A 20067-nucleotide genomic window follows, 5' to 3' on the forward strand; every position below is an offset into this window, starting at 1 on the left:
TATCGTTGATTAAATGTCTTTATTTACACATTCGTTTACGCGCATAACGAGATAAACGAAGAAACGAAAATGATATGTTGTCATGATGTATTGTTAAATTACTAATTAACACGAGTTATATATCTACCTACATGAAAGCTTCTAAATATCAATTATAATTCATGAAAGCACACAAGCTATTTTGCTATACACAAATAGAATTATAAGGAAATGTTACGTGCTAATGATTTAACGAAATCTATGCCTCTGTACATTTGACATTTCTGTATTATTACTTGTGTACTTTCTGCTCTTGTTTACGTCATCGGAAGTAAAAATACGTTAAGCGAATCAGCTAATCTATTTGAGCGATTCAATGGCTCGGTCTTCTCTTATGCGACTACCAAGTAAAAGATAAGTTCTTGGTTATATAATATTTTATAACATCCAAATTAACTATTTTTTTTCTTTTTCTTTTTCTTCTTCTTTCTCTTTTTCTTTTTTTCCTTTTTCTTTTTCTTTTTTTTTTGCCTGGGGAAATCCGCTCGGACACGAAGCCACTTCTTAGGTGGCGTGGTAGTGAACATCCAAATTAACTGGGGCACTAATTAGCTGAAGCTTCTAGTCGAACCAGGTATCAGTCTTTGTACGCAAAGGCATTCATTACAATCGTTTAAAGTTTGAAGAAACACCGTTACAAATTCGTGATATAAGAGAAAGCGATTCAAAACTCGGATTCATTTGTTGGAACGACGCCGTAGGCAAAAGTACATAATGGAAAACTTTCTTCCAAGACCAGTTGATAGCGCTGACGTAATTAAAATGTGACGATATTGCCAGCGACGTTTCTCCAAATAAACGACTAACTTATTTACGAATTGCCGTAACACGATTGCCGCTGGTAATACGGTTAGTAATCACTTTATTGAATTTTCGCTTGACGTGACATCGTCGAGTTCCTAGAGAGATTCTTCTCCCTTGTAAAACTATGTTTCTGCAACGACTGTATTTGTTGAATTGCCGTTCGAGAACAAGTCCTTCTCTTTATTACGTGTAATAGATTCTTCTTTTTAAGTTTTAATTTACATTGGTAATTTTCTATAATTTATTACTCGAATATGGTAATTTTTTCTTAAAAAGTTTGCTTTTTCTACAATTATTTTACTACAAAACCCATCAAAAACATGATGTATGTATATATACCCTCAAATATTATCGGTTTATTCTCAAGCTATAGTTCAATTTCGGAAATTGCCAATTAAAATCATAAAAAAAAAACACACACACACAGAAAGTTCGTTAAAATATGCGATTTTCCAATCAAGATATAGAATTTATTCGAGTAATATAGATTACAGTAGCGATGGTGACGGCAACGATGAATGGACTGATTCTTCGTGCGAAAATAAATTGGAAGCGCAGAACGATGCATTGTTTCAGGGTATATCGATTTTCAAGCATGGTTTTAAAGTACGTGTGCGCGTGACTAGGTTTGTTAATTAATGCCGCTCCCAGGTTTTCATTATATAAATGTGACACCTACATATCTTTAAGCTTTAAACAATTGGACTAACAATTTCATTAAATTTAAATCAATATTTATCTTTTTAAACGCAACAATATTTTTAATGACAACTTCACGTGTAAATCAAGTGCATACATATTCGATCGTTCTTGAAAACCTGATTCTCTGCGAAGAGAAAAAATCCTTGAATAAAGATTTGATCTACGTTTTATATGCTACGTTTTACATCCACCTCTTTTCAGATATACCTCTCTATTTAAAATCATAGATCGTCACACTCTATAGGTATTTCCTTGAAAAGGTTAAAGTCGTTCTGTATAAAACCCAATTCAAAGGGGAAGGAAATTCTGCGAAAAATTCTTTCAGATTTCCCTATGTTTGAGCTCGAATCAAAGCAATCCTGTATAATAGGATAGGATGATAGGATGATTCTGTATTATTCCTTGTGTACTTTCTGTTCCTGTTATTTACAATAGGATGATTATGCGTTTAACTTCTCATAGAATCTCTCTGATTCCGTATGATATCGTCAGTGTTTTTGAAATATGTTATTGATGTCGTAACGTCAACCGTTTCCAGTGCAAATTCAATTTTGAATCGCAATTTCCATGTTTGCGTGGCAAAAGCGTAAAATCGATAACGCACGCAAACATGTCTTCTTTGCTAATGGCGTACTATAAATATAAATATTTGAATAAAAATTTTGAAAATCGATGTAACCTTTGAACTTTATCGTATTCTGTTTCATAGCACAAATTATTCTTCCCGAAATGTACGTTTAGTGTTATAATATATTTGACCAATGGTTCTCAAATACTAGTTTTGCAAAAGCAATGGTGGAATTGGAGCAATTCTTTCTTCTTTCATTCTTTGAATGACCTGGATTTTCGAGTAGTCTAGTGACGATTGATCCGTACAATTAATCGATTTCTTTTTATTACAGAGCTGCAAGAGATTCCGCGTTGGACGCCGATGTTGCCAGTTCCAATGCCTGGATAAGGTTGGCACTGAGCATTGGTCCGGATCTGATGTGGTTATTGTCGATGGTTCACATAAACTTGAAAAACATAGTGTATTGTGGACGCTGACCTTAGTGATGGTAATTGTAGTATTTTAATTTCTTTTTTTAATTAAAAATAAAGATTCCGATGGCGCCGTTGACGAAATTCGTACCTTATAAACGTCGACGATTAGCTTCAGCCATCGGGAAAAGTAGTGTAGTGTAAAAAGTAAAAGTAGTGTAGAAGTAGTGTACAATGTAGTCTGTTAACAAAGAATCATTTGTAACTGAATAATTATACCTCGAGAAGATTATACCTGAGTAATTATATTTATTCTTATTTTCTTCCCCTTTATTTCATTTGAATAGATTTTTGTATTCAAAGAGCGAGGTATGATTATATCAGACGGGTTAATTTGTTTTTACATATGTCAAAAGAATGAAAGGAGATGACGATGAATCGGTGACAGGTAGAAAATTGTAATCTGTTGTATTTCCATGGTACTGTAGTTGATTATATTTTGTTCAATATTATTCATATTCTATCATGTAATTTGGGAATATACATACATATACATATATAAAAATATATTAGATAGTGGTATACTTATCCCCTAATCTTTGTGATTTCTATGAAACTTTTATGATTCATTGTCACTTGTATGAAGGATGGAAATATAAAAAATTGATAAAATTATTAATAATATTTATTATTATTAAATTATTATTATTAAATGTCCAAATTGGACAAATTGTGAATTTCAATAAATAAATAAAAAGAAAAAAAAAGTTAAATTAGCATGTTGGTGGCTACCCACAGCGGGGTACCTGTTATTTTCTATAGGTTGGGGTTGATAATCAAGCTGATCCACTCGGATTGGTTATCACACCTTTTATTTTCTCTCTTATACAAAACACTTATACAAATCACACAGCAAACGTCTAATCTAACGTAATGTTACGTATAACAATATACGTATGGAATTTTAAATGTCATGAGGTTTGCAGCGGACTCAATTTTAATTACAGTTTTAATTACATTAAACATTTTGCTCATTGATGACCTTACCTTAATTTTTTTCTCCTTCCTCACTTTCTTCTCCTATGCGAGTGACACAGTAAGATTGATAGTAGCAAGCAATTTCATTAAAACACAATTTCCTTTTCCATTTGATGAACACGATACGAGACGAGGGAATGATTTATGAACATGATACGAGACGAGGGAAGGATTTAGGAACACGACTTTCGAGCGGTTTCAACAACTATTAAGTTTCATTTATAGCAACGAACACTGCCAAAGTTCATCAATTAATGTAATCGATCAATGTTCGTAATCAATAAGATTCGCGTAGGTGCCGTAGATGACGTAGATGAAAAAACGTAGACTAAACGTAAATGACGAAATTATGTATTAATTTATTTTAACGCGTTAAAATTACGCTAATGACAGTTGCGCCGTTCTATTTGTTCATATATTTAAGCCCTATATGCAACAAAGTGAACGTAGCATCTGCAAGCGTGTTAGTTGGACAACCACGAATTTTCGCATATATTGCACGAAAATTCGTATATAACAATAATCACTGCCATAATCATGGTCGAACGTAGATGACGAGCTTATGCATTAATTCACTTTAACACGTTAAAATTACGCTAATGATAGTTGCTCCGTTCTATTTGTTCACATATTTAAGCCCTATATGCAACAAAGTGAACGTAGCATCTGCAAGCGTGTTAGTTGGACAACGACGAATTTCGTTTCGCAAACACGGACACGTGAAACATTTTGAAGTTACGTGGACGCGAGAGTAATTCGTTCCCTTAAATTGCTCAATTTTCATTTCTTTCGCCATGTATATTCGAGTATTGCATTTGAATTGCAGAGCAGTCGGAAGTAACGGCGCACGTCGTTGATATATCGACAGGAACATGAATTCTTTTTTCATAGGATGAATACTTTTTTCATCGAATTATTAAACCGAATCAAGTTTTCAAGTCCAATCATTTAATTTCATCGTTTTACATCGAACGTTTCAATCTTTTTTCTTTTAAATACCTTACTTATATTTCATCTCGTTGAATATTCCATATTTTTAATGCTATTACCACTTATTGGTAATTTCAAATATGTAATTATCGTTCTGAAGTTAGAAATTCGAAATAACATTCGTCAGTATATGATTCTACGTTTTATATAGAGTAATAAAAATGATACAATGAGTTTCGTTAAATAACCAAAAAAAAAAATTCTTGTTCCTTTTTCTTTTTTTTTTTTTTTTTTTTTTTTGGTTTTATGTATCCAAGGTCGAGAATAAACTATGTGCACGTTTCCTCTCGTTTCTTGTATTTTTATGAGGAATTCAGTCTTTTTACGCCACAGGAGTCTCAACGTTTTCGTTTTCACGCCTACGTTACGCTCGTTAAACACGTTCCAACAAGACCATGAATAAGGGTAACAGCTTTAACGTTTTCACATGTGTTAATTTATTATTTTAGACCTTAAATATTTTATTTATAAAATCTTTATTTGAACAAGTTACCATTGTCGCTACAATAAATCAATGAATGAAATCAGTTTAAATTTAAAATATCATTTCATAATTTCTCGTCACTTGTATCTGAAAACAACAAAAAAACGGTGTACCCACATCGTGCGTAGACGGGAAATTAAAACAGTGGAGCTTAATTGAAACACTGATCATATTCCGCGATTGTAAAACAATAATAGAAAATCGTGTTTCTTTTGAAGGGTATGAAATTGTCAGGAGATTATGCCATAAATGAAATTGGAAACTAGCTGGTCAAAGGGATTAAACTCAATTAAACTGAACTGTGTTATATTGTACAAAGGCTAGAGAACTGCTACCAAATATCTGCTAGTTTAAAGGTGTCCCTTATAAATTATAATTATATTTCAAATTCAATCTCCTAGTAATAAGTAAATTAATATTTTACCTAAAATCTGTGATATAGATAACAAAAATAAATTCTTTACATTATTCGTTAGTTTGCAATATAATTAGAATATTCTTTATTTTTATTTTCTGGTGTCTTTGTTATTCTTAAAAGATAAACTGCTTATTTACAAATTTAACACTGCATATGCTATTAATAAATCATTTTATATTTAATTTTGCAACCTTCAGTCATTGTTAAAACTTGTTGACAATACTGTCGGTTAATAGAAATTTCTAAAATCCCCTTGTTTCTACTCGATTAAAGGGTATATTGCAGAAACTATGTTAGCTACAGTGTTAGCTACAAATCACCTGTGTCACTCCATTAAACTTATACACAATAGTATTGATTCTTGTTTTAATTTAAAATAAAATATGTTATTGTAGGAATGAAGCAGAATGTTCAAATAATTGAAACAACTTTTTGTCCTATAATTAGTGCCTTTCATTTTAAAAATTAAAAAATTTTTAATCAACGATATTTGGAAGTTTCGATCTAAAATGACCAGGAATTGAAACAGAAAATATTTTGATGCCAGTAAATACGTATTCTTCACACATAAAACAAATATGAAAACAAACATCGATGTATATGAATGAATTTTGAAATGGGGAGGAATTATATGATTATACCCATTCTCTGTTGCGTTTAATTGTTTCAATTGATGTTTCATGAGAATTTTCATCGAATTTTTTAGAGATCCTGGCTGTAAGGTCTTTTTAAAATTATAAGAACAGATTCAAACTATAACATTTGAAAACTTGTGGTTACAAAACTTACTTGTTTCTCATAATTATTTAAATGAATCTATTCGGCATTTTGAGTGACCGTCCCTTTATGGCTCGGATAACACCTCTCCTTCCTTTGGGAAATTCCGAATTATCTGTCCTCCCCGAGCTGCAAACCTGATGACTTAGACAGTAGGGAAAAACATCAGGGAAAACCTCTGGCTAGAAAAGTACGATAGACGAACAAAATTTAACGGCTGATGGGGAGTATCAACAACATACAAGGACAATCATCAACAAAGTGTCGTACCGTGCGGGTGAAATACTGGAGTTTCAATAAGATCTTATAACCATCGAGTTCAGAACATCAAACTTTGTTTGCATAAAGCAAGTGTAAACAAAGTGTCAAATTACACTAACACTCGATCTATTAAATCCGTTCCACCTTGAGCGTTAATTCATTCAAGGTTCGTGGTATCGATCGATCGGTCGGACGTGCCCGGTGGCTCTTTAGTTGATGATTTGTAACAGAATCCTTGCATTAACACAGATTCTCAGAACACACAACTTCACCCAGCAGATATCGATTACAGTCAGTTGTCACTAACAATGCTAATATCAACAATTTCTTTACCTGTTGATCCTCTGGAAGTTTTAACTATATATATTCTCTAGGAACAGTAGGATTTTAATGATATAACTTTACTAATGAGATCTTAATGTCATAAACGGTATCGAAACTTCTTAATTAATGTCGTTATCGAAGAAGAGACTCGTAATCTTCTCAAACGAAGAGCACTTGATGTTTACAAGTAGAACTCGATATCTTAGTTTCTTAAAATGTGTTTCTGTGTTTACTTTCTAAATGTAAACTTTATTCAAAACGAGCCGTTCATTCGTTACAGGCCGTTAATAAAATTGCACTTTGCACAAAGGAATTGCCGTTAATAATTTAAGATTCTCTGCTCGTCGTACAGGGTATATATCGTAATTATTCACGACGATCGTAACGTTTAAGTCCAATTCGAGCTTAAAATCCCACGTGAGCTATACTACCACAATGGCCTGAATTTCTATTTGTTCGTTTACTGCCTGTTTGTACTCGGAGCATCCGTTGTAAATTACAGCAAAATCTTCTAATGTGTTCCAGAATATGTCTTCATGGAATTTCAATAATTTATTATATCTATAGATAACAAATGTAAAACTTATTAATTTATAATTAATATAAAATAAGAGAGCACGAAACTTCCTATTTTATGGACATATTAAATATTTGTAAAAAATTCTGTATCATTAGTATCACTTTAATTACTTTAAAGGATATAATCCCATAAAGCCGTGACCCCTGAAAGAATCGATGTTCACGCGTGACAAATTGGCGTCGTATGAAAGTTCCGGTATGAACGTTACTAGAGCTGATACCAGCTAGGGGCACAGGTATATGTTCTGGGTTCATTATATATTTATAAAGGGCTGCCGATTCAACGAGTGGTCCGGGTAAATTTAAATTGTAAATAGACAGAGATTTCAAGTAAAAGCCTGGATAAGAGCGGATATGGTATGAGAGTCTGTGGTGGAAAGAGGAACAGACTGCTTTTATTTGTAAAGTTTGAATTTCCTCGATATCGAAGGTGTTTAAGCCGCAAGTGTGTTTCATGTTAATCGTTCATGTTAATTCATTCGAGACCGAGATTTTATTGTAATACGATTCCTGGGTGTCAGTACGATCTGAATGTTTTGTTAGAATGATACTGTGCTTTTCTCTCTCTCGAATATCCTTTTCATATTTTAATTTTAAATCGATGACAATCTTAAATTTTATGCCTCGTGTTTTTAAAATATAAAATTATATACTATGTTATACTATAATGTATTATGTACAGTTATATATATTATGCCTACTGATTGATATGAATTTCTTTCGGTCTCGAATGCGTTAAAACGGAGCGCAAAGAAGTCGAAATTACTTATTGTAATTGGTAAAACATCGTGAAAGGCAGACAGATACAAGAAAGAAGTTAAACTATAAATTATATTTGCGACATTGTTATGTTTTTGCTTTCTTTAAGACTTTCATCAAGACAGCCGACCTATAAATATTAATCGACCAATTTCTCTAAGCTTGTAACTTCAAATTAATGTTTATATATATAAAGAGTTACGTATTAATGTATCTAAATATTTAAAAAGATGTTTAATGTTATAAATGATGGATATTAAAGATGTTCAAAAGAATGTAGTCTTCGCGTGTTCTTTATCATATCCCTGATCAAAGACACTCCAATATTATTACAATATCCAATTACATATTGATACACAAGATTATCATTTATAACATTTTGGTTTTCTTAATTGAGTTATTCATTTAGTACAAATGATAAGTAATTAATAATAATTCATAAAAAAAAAAAAAAAAAAAAACGGTATTGTAGTAGAAATATTATAAGAAAACATTTTCTGTTTCAGTGTAGAGTTACTCCTTTTTATAGACAGTGTCGTACAAATCCGTACGTCTTTGAGAAAATGTATCTTTGAGAAAAGGTATCTGAGCCCTTACTTCCTCAACAACTTTCAAATCTGAGAGAAAAGAAAAACATACCAAGTAATAAGTAATGCTTGCTAATAAATTCAGCAAATACAGAGGGAGCCGGCAAAATCGATAAAACAACGAGACTCAAAGTTAATTACATCGTGGATTTCTCGCTTTTAACGTTAAGCTGGAAATTACCGATATCGGTGACCACCATATTTTCCTGAGTTTCCAAATCGTAAAGGATTTTCCCCCAGGGATTTGTCGACTGTGTATGTCCCCATGCGACATAACTTGCTGAAGGAACACGAGCCGGTGATATACAGGCGACGTATAATTGATTGTCATTCGTTCTGGAACGCTGAAGTAATGACCAGTGCAGTGGTCCAGTGGTCATATTGAATGCCGCCGGATATATCAGCATTTGGCAACCTAACACAGAGAAACGGGAAATATGAGACCACTGAATTTTAGTTAACTTTGTAGCTGCACAGTCCACATTCCATAATTTATGAATATGCGAGAACAGTCCTCTTGTCGTGCTTCTAATTCTTTTATTTATTTCATTTTCAGCGAATATACTGGTTTTTTAAATTAAGCTCCTTTTTATACAGAGTTACAGATTATATTGATTATATTTTATATAGAATATATTTAAGAAAGATAGTTACTTTCCTGCTAGTTAAGTATTGTTCGATTAAGCTACTGTACCTTTGTTCCGATAAATGCGTGCCATTTCCTCGAATCTGATATCATAGCAAATGCCAATACCTATTTTCCAGCCCTTCACATCAAACATTGTTAGGGAATTACCAGGACTGAGTGAATCACTCTCTCGGAAAGTAATCTTGTTGGGAATGTAGATGTCGAATAGATGTACCTAATAATATAAAAATATAGTTGCTAACTCTATTGCTGTAACTTTTGTAATTTAACATCAATGTTACGAACTTTTAAACTTTAATTGTTTTTTATTTAATAACTGACAGCGTTTTTATCACTTTCTTTTATTAAAAAGTTTTATCATTTAATAATATTTGAGAAGGAATATTTTTTAAGAAAAAATAAGTTTTTTCCTATGTGAAAAATTTATGTTACAAAACAAATATATTGTCCAAATCTTATATATTATATTACGACAAAAATGTATGTTTCTCGTATCAAGACGTATTTTATAAACCTATAACATATTTTTTAAATTATAGAATTGGTTATAGTACACGTATGTACATATGTATATTCCTAAATTATTCCTAGATAGAGTCACTTTCTCCACCCCAATATTTTCAATTTCAAAGCCACATGGAGGTATATTATTTACCTTCCGGTGTTTTCCTATCAAAGTTCCATCGGGACCCCAAATAGTACAGGTATTGTACAATTTATCGCCCTCTATTTCAGGTATCGTACCACCAACTACATAAATGCTGTTTTCTCTAGCTGCCATCGATAAAGCAACGCTCGTTTCACCATCAGGAATACTCTCGGCGTATTTTGGAAAGTATTCTGCATTGCAATATTTCAATTAATGAAAAATAACTGTCCTTTGTTCCAACCATAAATTAGGTTGAAATGTTTGTCAATTTTTTATTTTTTAAATTATTAAAATAACTAAATTTTATATTTCGATTTACTTAAATATATAATTACTTAGATAATAGTACATATAATAAATTGTTTCTACAGGTTCAAGATGAAAAATGAATATTTAGAAATGTTTAATTACAATCATGCTATTTGGGTTAGTACCAGTGACTTGTTACGTAACGACTTTGCTAGTACTTTTTGAAGCATAAAGTTAGATTTTAACTAACTTTAATTTTTAACTACTATAGGTGGAATTATAAATACAAAATAATTGATAATACTAGTTTATAAGTACCTAATTATTAGTATCTTAAAAAATATATTTATACAAAAATCACGATAATCATAAAAGTGGGGAAATTCTATATTCTCGAGTCAATTCACAATCTTTATGGAAGTATAAACGATAAGGTAATTTGTCTACTTTTACTTTTTTCTATATAGTTGTTATACATATAATAAATTATTAGAAAAAGAAACAAATTATTACGTATTCCATATGGCGAATTAAAGCATTCAGGAAGAGCGATAATATCAGCATTATGCTCTTTCGCGCTGGAAATGTAGGAAACTGCCCGCTCTACATTTTTGCTTTTACTTCATTTACTTGAAGTTGTACCAATGCCTAGCGCAATGCTAAAATGTTGGAAAATTTAAATACACTCGGTTATATATTTCCCATACTTTTTATCTATAAATACTTTATACATAGTGAATACTTTCTCGACATCGTTCGCACTACTTGTTTAGCGATGTTCGTAAGTATCATAATGTTCTTTGAGGTTATGTATTTTACTACTCGATATCAACATTACGTAAACAATACGCGGGGATTTTTAATAATTATTGATAAAGTTTAGGACATTAAATTTGATGTAATTGTAAACATTATTACATATTATAATTAAATGTAATTTTCAGTTAAGGGTAAGAAAAGAAATATACTTTTGTAAAAATACACTTTATTATAAAATCTGTATAAATAAAATTGTACAATTTATCTTGAAAGTAAAATGACCGAATACGTTACTGGAAAATATTACTGCCTACTAAATGATCGAGATCTTGATCTTTCTCGTCTTTTGTGTTTCTTTCTGTCTGCATAATCTCTGGGTTTCTTATCTCTAACTTTTTCTCTTTCTTTGCCTTTCTTTTTATGTTTCTTACTTGATCTTTCAGACGAGCAATCGTGCTTCTTACGTTTCTTTGACTTCTTCAATCTTTTTAATTTATAAGAATCATTACTATTAGAGTTACTTCTTTCTCTTCGTCTCTTCTTTTCAGAATCACTATCGCTGTCATCATTAGATTCGGAGCGCCTTTTTCGTCTTTCTGATTTTTTATCCCCCACTTTATCATACTTGTTCTTATTCTGCATCGTACTTCCGATTTTCTTTCTTTTATTACTACTTTTGTCACCATCTTCACCGTCTTCGGGGTCAGGGGACATTGATCTTTTTCTATCCATCTTTTGCTTGAGTCCCTTGGATTCCTTGTCCTTATATTCCTCATACTTTTTTGTATCTGAAATTAACCCCATAAAATACTGAAAGCTAAAACCTCTACATTTATCATATTTTATATAAAAATAGAAGGGACCTTTAAAAAATTGCATGCAACAACACACTTACAGGTACTCTTGAATTAGTTTTTCTACATGTCCGATTATGTCTTTATATGTATATGTCAATTCAAATTTGTTTTCTTAAAAGTCCCTTGATGAAAAACTAACACTTCATATTAACTTTGAACTTTTGAGTTCTTAGAATATTCTGATTTAGTCACTGCCCGTACCATAAATTCATTTACAGATATTATATTTCCACCAAGAGCTAGTTTTATTATGAGCCTTCCTGCATCATCATCGAATCCTTCTACATGACCATAATTATTACTTTGTTTTCCAGCTATAATTTTCACAAATGTTCCTTTCTCGATTTTAACTTCTTCCTCTTCTTTTTTGGAATCTGTATTTTTCTTCTGCAATGCTACTTTGTCTGCTCCAAGACCCATACCTTTTGGTCGTAATTCTGGTATGACAGCTGCTACTAATCTGTAATAGTTAGAATAAACGATTGTGAAATAAAAAATGATGTTCTCTGTTTACTTTCCAATAAGTGATGTATTAAATACATATAATTAATTTAATCCAGAGTAAAATTCATACTTTTCATTTCAACCAATTCCCTTTCCTGGTTGCCATCCCATTCCCCTTAACATTGCTACACCAAAAGCATCAATAGGAATTTTTTCATAATCTTCTAACGTAGACTGAAAAATACAAAACGATATTTATAATATGCAAATGTAATACATCTGCGCATTGCACATCAATATGTTGATAACGTACCTGTTCTTTGCCTCCTAATGATTCATCTTTTACTAAAGGTAAAGTTAAATCATTTGTTTTAGTTTCATGTTCATTCTTTGACTTAAGTTCCTCAATGATTTCTTTAGCCGCTTGCTCTTCTAAAGTAACAACTTTATTTTCACTATCTTCAACTGGCTCTTTCTTTCTATATTGATATTATTGGCGATGTTTTTCCATTAGATAGCTTTGATTTTGCCTCGTTAACACTAGCGTCTCCTACCTTTTCCTTATCTGCCTTCGGAAGGTAAATGTCTGCATCTATTTTATTAACAATTCTATCATGCCAGGTTTTTGAACCTAGTAATGGAATAATTAGAGGTTCATCTTTTTTTTCTTCCTTACTGAAATAAAAAAATTGTTTTCAAATATATATATTCCGCTACTGGTGATTTTTATAGGTTAGGTTGAGGTTATATGTTTCTTGATTATAAATTTTACTTTTTGAACTCACCCTATTACTTTAATACCTCTCTCATCGAGGCATTCAATGTAATCAACTTTCTTTTTTTCTTGTGGAATAGCATTTTTTAACACAGGTTTCTTAATAGATTTCTTCTTTCCTTCTTCTGCCATTTATTCGTTATTTTAACACTGACTTATAGATCAATACACATGTATATACTAGACATAAAGATTGATGTCACTTGAAACTATGTACATGAATCTAATATCTTATTATACTTTATTAATCTACTCAAAATTACTTGCACATTACTAAAATTTCATTCCGACAATGTATCAAGCGCCTGAATAAGTGACATTAAAGTAAACATATATGAGAGAGGAAATAAGAAGAACTGACGCCTATGGTTTTCTATGTTACAGAGCTAGTGCTGCACCATACGGCCAAATGCCGAAGGTGGCTTATGCTAGTATATACCTGCCTATACGTTTCAATCAGAAAATCGATATTATGTGGTCGTGTGAAAATTCACATTTCCCTAGGAGCTGTATTTTGATAGATTTAAGCTTCTAATGGAGCATTTTAAACGTATAGAGTATACTATGAAGTAGATAGTAGTGCGGATCATTTTATATTCATAGAAAATTTGAATGTATAGAAATGTACAAAATGCTCATGATATGCAAAGATATGCAAAATATTCAAAGTAAACCAATCATCAAATAGTTTAGAAGGTGAAACAAATTTCTTTAATAACACCTAGATTAATTTTTATTTGTTAACAATCCCATATATAACCATAGCTTTCGCCCGGCGCATATACGCGCCCATACATGCGTTAATAAGATAAGAGGAAATAAAAGACAGATTATCGATAAAATACACTAACACATATGTAATACGTGGATATATTATCACTCAGATTACACATATTATATATTATAAGGGAATATCTATACCACGCATATATGTAGAACGAACATTTCAAACTTGTTTATAGCCCGTGCGCACACATACATGCACGCATACGAACAATTTTTCGAACTATAATTCTATAAATAATTTATAACCATTTATATTTTTATATTTTTATATTTTTATATGATAACCATTTATATTTTTTAAAATATGTTCTTATGGCATACATATTTATTCCACGCTTCATATCTATCCACATCCGTAACTGTAGGTGACATTGTTTTTAACAATTTTGCTATTATTTCATAATTCTTTAATTCATATTTCAAAGTCGTAACAGATGTTTCTTTTTTTTTTTTCAAGTTTTTCCCATATTGGACTTATTTCTAGCAGCCATGCTTGCTTACAAAGCAATTTTATATCCACGCAAGAATATTTTTCAGTAGATTTTATTATGTGGTTTACAATATCCATATTCTCTAATAACTGGTTGCTAAGGTATAATTTGAACATACCAAGTCGAGTAACTTCATTTGGTAATGATAAGTATATTTTCTTTTCAAGAAAAAGTCTGCGTAAAGCTGCATCAATGTCCGTAATAATATATTTACAATAAATATTATTGTTCTGTTATATTAATAATAACAAAGGAATATTACGCACAACACAATAATTAAGATTAAGATAATGAATAATTATGATATTAAGATATTTTCTACTTAGAAAACATTGAAATAGGGTGATATACATACCACGGGCAATTAGTTGCAGCCAAAAGAACTACATTAGAATTTTCGTTAGATACTAATCCATCCAATCTAGAAAGAAGTTCTGATCTGATTCTCTTTGCAGGTTCAGACAATGTACAGTTTACTCCTTTATTTGTGCCTATCCAGTCAATCTCATCGATAAAAATAATTGTAGGCGAAAAATTATAGGCAAGTTCAAATAAAACCTGTTCAGTTTAACAAATGTATTTATTATTTATTAAATATTATATTCAAAATTCCTTAAATTCATTGTTTCATCACGAACGTAATATCATTTCGTTTTCCAAACAACTATTCTATTTATATATGATTATTATTATATATGATATATTCTAGAATCTCTTCTTCGTAGACAAAGGAAATCAACTTAGACGGATATACTTCTCGGGATCACCTCTCCATTTGCTCACCAATGAGCTGGCCGTTATGTTAAAAAAGGTGCATTGGCATTCTGTTGCGACTGCCTTCGCCAACATCGTCTTCCCTATTTCGTAATTGCTTGTAAACATGTACGGGAATGAAAGAAATACGAGTATCTTACCTGTACCAGGTGGTCCGTATAGCAGAATACCTTTCCAGGGAGAAAATGGGCCTTTGAAAAAGATAAGGTACTTGAGGAGATACACAATGGCCTGCTTAATAGCAGATTTACATTCCTCTAGGCCTACAATGTTGTCCCAATATACATTTAATTTTGTCAGTATGATTTCCTGCGACAATACAAAGATGAAATGGCGCATAATCTCCGTATTAATTTCCGTAAGTGTTATGTAATTCGTTATTTAAAACTTTACTGAAATCAGTATTTACAATACGTATATTAATCGAAAATAACTTACGCATGAAATGTCTTCAATAATCTTTCGTAATTCCAGATTGTCTATATAAAGCTTCTGAGCCTATTTTGATATCTTTGATTGCGTGGATTGTTCCATTAAGATGTTAAATAGCTCCTCTTCTGATGAAGATTCATCGCTTTCATTGGCGAAAATTGATGTCACTGTCATTGCGAGATTAATATCATCCGTAGCATCACCCCTCATCTTCTGTTGTGCATTCCTCCCTTTCACAGACCCAGATACAGACTCACTTCTCGTTTGTTTGCTAACAGATTTGACACGTTTTACTACTTCTTCGAAGATTGAATGATATTGTAATCGATACGTTGAATACGTTGAGAACGTTGAATAGTGTTAAATAATTTAAATTCTTACACTTTGTTCGCATTTGTCATTTCCCTCGTCTTTATTTCCTTTTCAGTTATTTTCTTGCACAATATAGGATATTTTTGGAATTTCATCTTGTAATAATTTTCATATTCTGTAAGAATAATTTCCAAATCGACGTTGTCGCAGACTCGATATTTCCGAGGTAGACGAGCTTCCCGGATTAATACATCGCTAATGTCTACATATCTAAAAAATATAATTTTTAATTCATTGAACAAATTTTATGCTATGAGTACACACTATACGATAATCATCAATTAACTGTTTTATTTCTAGGTAAGACAGACAAAAAGAATGTACTGTTTATTTATTATTATATAAATCCTCGGCGATAATTTTTTGCCTTCTGCTTTTTAATTTCTAATTTTTAAAGTTTGAATTTAAATATATTTTCATTTATAACTAGTTAATCTACGTTATCGATTGAGTTATTCTATAACTACTGAGTTACCGATGTCGATTTTCAAATTTTGGTTCCTTCCCCTCTTTCCGCACTAATTTCTATTTCGATTGGTCACCGATATTATTCGAAAAAATTGCAACTAAGAAGATATCTAAATTGCAATGTACTCACCCATTGCGTTCCAAATAATCACATATAAGGTACAATATGTTCCGATTACGTTCCGAAGTACGACTCTCCTCCTAATGCGACATTTATTTTTTTTATTATTAACAATAATTATTAATAATATAAAGATTTTCATGCAATTTTCTGTTACATTGCGAGTTTAATAAATTTGTTACACATAATTTTGTTATCTACTATCTTGATACGTGCAAAGATAAATCTGAATGATATATAATACAGCGTAAATGGCTATAAATAATTAATTATTGACAATAATTATAAGAATTATCGAAAGAAAAAATCATAGATACTATGTGCGAGTGTAAAATATCACAAAAAATGAACAACAATTGTGAAAAACGCAATATGGCAAATCAATGACAAAACACACTCATGACTGTCATGGAAGTTCCAAAGTCTAAAATCTAGAATATTCCTTACCTCTTTTCGCAAATTATGAGATATCTTATTTGTGGTACCTTGCAGCGATAAATCACCGTTCATTGTGATAGTTTTAAATGTGATAATGATATCCTTGTATTGACTATCGCTTTTCGATAGTTACGAGAATTTTCGTTTATTACTTTGAGACAATCCGTCACTTCCTTTCTCTTATAAAGTTTCCCTTCAACTCCGTTGAAAACTGAGCATCAAACAGGAGACGAACGATTTGTTCGCACACATAAGCAGGGTGCGAATATAATGATGGAATAGTCGAATCCCGTCTACTGTATAGTAAGACGGATGCGACATGGAAATAGAAAGAGAAGGCTGTATATAAGCATTTTCTGTCCTTGTTTAATCAGGCATGCACACTAGTGGACACTGACGGCGCTCGTTTACCGTTGTTACACATTTCCGGCACAAGTACGCGGGCATTAGAGAAGAACGGAACGGTCTCTCTCTTTACCCCTATATCGCGTTTTTAGTTCGCTCACGCGCTCTGTACTTATATCTATTACATTTCCACCATAAGCAGCGGCCGTGCAGTGACTTACAAAAGTTTCGAACTCGCGGACGTTTAATCACGTTCCCTACTCCGAAGGGGTAAGTACAAAGTTGCTCGTCTCAGTACTCTTGTTAGAAGTTTTATCATCTCTTTCATTTCGTGGCTACAAGTTTTTCCAGGAAATTCTTATCGTTTTACAAGGGCTGTGGGACACAATGACGTCAGCTATCGATCATATACGCGAATTTGTTGTAAATTAATTAGGAGAATATCTGGAGTTCTTTATCGTTGCCAGCTGTAAAATATTAGAATTTTTCATTTATAATTGTCATATTTTCGACTCTTCCGTTGCCAAGACCATCTTGAAAGATTTTTGGTATGTTCCATCGCCCTTGTTAAAAGTGTGCCCATTGGTTAGCTATATTGATTTTAAAAACCAATACGTATATCAAGTTTATTATCTCACAGAAACAAAGAAATTCGTTTTATTAACGAATTTTCGATGTTTCTTCTCAATTTCCTTTAGCATCGAACGAAGAACATTATTTGATCAAACGTTTCATCGTTCAGATTATATTTCGTTTAAAAAGATTGAAATTGATATTGAGATAAAATCAAAAAGTATCCGTTGTTCTCGAACATTCTAGTATTCCTTCGCCGCTCGGGAGAAAGACAGGTATGAGGAAAGAGGATATTTTTTTTATTAACTTTTTAATATTGATATTTCGACAAATATTGACGTGTGCAGTGAGAAAATCGAGTGAAATTTTGAATAATATCGTTTTAATAATTTGTGAAACGAATTAGTTTGGTTTTTTCCATTTTTATTAGTTTCCGTCAGTGCTGATTGACGCGCCACTCCAGTTTCCATTTCCGTTTCTCGAAATTTCCTACGTCCTTGGTCTTTGGGACTCTTTGCCCAGGTAACTGCATTGCTTCTGGGTACGTCTCACCGTTCGGGTCTCTCGAGCTTTCGGTGTCAGTTGTTACCGTTGAAGGAAGAGAAGCTGGTGACGGATATTATCGAATAAATCGTTTATTCTGGAAAAGTTCGAGTAAGTTCGTTCTGTTTGAATAAATCAAGACATAGATCAATTTTTATCGTATCATCGTGATTCGCCATGTCGTACGTTTGGTTTCGGGATACCATATGTTTTTAATTTGGTACTTTTAATTTGACATTTTACGGCTATAATCGTGACAAGAAGATACTTTCAGTGAATTATAAATATTTTAAATTATAAATTATAAATATTTGTTATAAATTACAATCATACTACGGGGAAAAGTGAAACATATGTTTTCTTGTGGAACGATTCATGTGATAGTAAATTATTCGAAGCATAATAATGCTTAATTAAACATCTATACGGTAACATTTACGGACGAATATTGGGGTAATATTATCGCGTCGCTTTAATCTGCCATTTAATGCTTTGATTGCGGTCTTTGAAATGGCATCACAGATGCTGGTATAATATCACACGAAAAAGGAAGGACCACCAAGTGCACCAGTGCGTTGCAGCCATCGGGGGTGGATTTGACGCCGGTGCCGAGGAGAGGCGCAGAACGTGTTCGATCGACCCGCGAACGCAGCCCGTGCTCATACTGTGACAGAGTTCGTTTCAGTTAGTCTCAGTCGCTGTTTGCCCGTCGACAGCGTATAGTCGCGCCGGTCAACGATTATTTTTTCTTTTTTTGTTTCTCGATAATTCTCTCGCAACACTCGTTCTATACGTACACCATCAGTTTATCGCGCGATCATCGTTCCCGCTTCCCCTACCTTGTCACGTCCTTCAAAGAAGATTTCCCTTCAGTTTTTTGTTGTTTGGGGAAAATTCATCGCTCGGACACATGGATTTATCGACACGACGATTTATCGAGGCATCAGCGTGATGTACTTTTCAAGTTTCATATTTTCTCTATGATACTTTCTAAGGAGAATTTAGAACTCGAAAGATATCAATTTCCAGGAAATTTATGAGACCATCGATAGGTTTGAATTTAATTAACTCTCTTATAATTGGTATTTCAATTTTTCAATTCCTTAAATTTAGCTTTCTTTATGCTGTTGGACGATATAACGCGGGCATTTTATGATATATCCAATATATTCGTATATATAGTTTACTTTATACATTCGATAAATTTCCTTGGTTGGCCGGCCTGCAACTCACATACGGCACTTAATAAAAATTTGTTTCGTTAGAGGTCGGTGTTTGTTCATCTTCGTCATAAAAATGTCATGACGTCATATCATATCACAAGGGTTCTTCTGAAAGCTAGATATTCGATAACAAGATTAATGGTTTTCGGTAGCTTGCAATGTCAAGCTTTGAACTGGCGGGATCGCCTTGCTGTCAAATCGCCATTCAGCAGCGACCATATTCTTTAACTACGTTCAAGACGTATATCACGCTACAGAAACCATCAAAGGAGGATAATTGCAAGTTAGTTGCCTCTTAGAAACGAGACAGTTGGTTGTTACTTGTTATCCGTAGTTGGTAGTTGTTCTCCTTAGTCGTCACATATTATAGAGACGA

The 20067-nt window shown here is 32.3% G+C and overlaps 3 protein-coding genes and 3 long non-coding RNA genes across 14 annotated transcripts in view; 4 read left to right on the forward strand and 2 right to left on the reverse strand.

The window, feature by feature from the left end:
* LOC126927703 (omega-amidase NIT2-like) overlaps window positions 1-11132 on the reverse strand; it is a 36271-nt gene extending 25139 nt beyond the window's left edge. The window contains exons 1-5 of one of the 5 annotated variants that reach the window (XM_050743737.1): window positions 10804-11132; window positions 10048-10232; window positions 9438-9606; window positions 8925-9158; window positions 8268-8773 (exon numbers count right to left, since the gene is read on the reverse strand). In XM_050743737.1, the coding sequence (XP_050599694.1) occupies window positions 8670-8773; window positions 8925-9158; window positions 9438-9606; window positions 10048-10173 (633 nt within the window). In that variant the 5' untranslated portion in view covers window positions 10174-10232; window positions 10804-11132 and the 3' untranslated portion in view covers window positions 8268-8669. Of the gene's footprint in view, window positions 1-3381; window positions 6416-7345; window positions 7542-8267; window positions 8774-8924; window positions 9159-9437; window positions 9607-10047; window positions 10233-10376; window positions 10588-10803 lie in introns of those variants that run through there. The other 4 variants (XM_050743736.1, XM_050743734.1, XM_050743738.1 and 1 more) reach the window with 4 other exon arrangements.
* Window positions 1-15993, forward strand: part of LOC126927722 (uncharacterized) — a 31035-nt gene extending 15042 nt beyond the window's left edge. For both annotated transcript variants that reach the window (XR_007715815.1, XR_007715814.1), the window contains exons 2-3: window positions 15112-15534; window positions 15651-15993. This is a non-coding gene — a long non-coding RNA (uncharacterized LOC126927722). The remainder of the gene's footprint in view (window positions 1-15111; window positions 15535-15650) is intronic.
* Window positions 9119-9547, forward strand: LOC126927731 (uncharacterized). The gene is made up of 2 exons (XR_007715824.1): window positions 9119-9208; window positions 9300-9547. It is a non-coding gene; the product is annotated as an uncharacterized LOC126927731 (long non-coding RNA).
* The window catches only part of LOC126927708 (pre-mRNA-splicing factor 38B-like), a 34731-nt gene continuing 25922 nt past the window's right edge, over window positions 11259-20067 (reverse strand). The window contains exons 1-5 of one of the 3 annotated variants that reach the window (XM_050743754.1): window positions 13136-13512; window positions 12664-13025; window positions 12481-12584; window positions 12209-12366; window positions 11259-11837 (exon numbers count right to left, since the gene is read on the reverse strand). In XM_050743754.1, coding sequence (XP_050599711.1) covers window positions 11353-11837; window positions 12209-12326 — 603 coding nt within the window. In that variant the 5' untranslated portion in view covers window positions 12327-12366; window positions 12481-12584; window positions 12664-13025; window positions 13136-13512 and the 3' untranslated portion in view covers window positions 11259-11352. The other 2 variants (XM_050743755.1, XM_050743756.1) reach the window with 2 other exon arrangements.
* On the forward strand, window positions 14151-14977 carry LOC126927724 (uncharacterized). The gene is made up of 2 exons (XR_007715817.1): window positions 14151-14272; window positions 14369-14977. It is a non-coding gene; the product is annotated as an uncharacterized LOC126927724 (long non-coding RNA).
* LOC126927715 (uncharacterized) overlaps window positions 17439-20067 on the forward strand; it is a 50648-nt gene continuing 48019 nt past the window's right edge. The window contains exon 1 of one of the 2 annotated variants that reach the window (XM_050743777.1): window positions 17439-17622. The gene's annotated coding sequence lies outside the window, so the exon portion shown is untranslated. Of the gene's footprint in view, window positions 17623-18260; window positions 18580-20067 lie in introns of those variants that run through there. The other variant, XM_050743779.1, reaches the window with a different exon arrangement.

The sequence above is a fragment of the Bombus affinis genome, unplaced genomic scaffold (assembly GCF_024516045.1).
Source record: "Bombus affinis isolate iyBomAffi1 unplaced genomic scaffold, iyBomAffi1.2 ctg00000202.1, whole genome shotgun sequence".
Taxonomy (NCBI): domain Eukaryota; kingdom Metazoa; phylum Arthropoda; class Insecta; order Hymenoptera; family Apidae; genus Bombus; species Bombus affinis.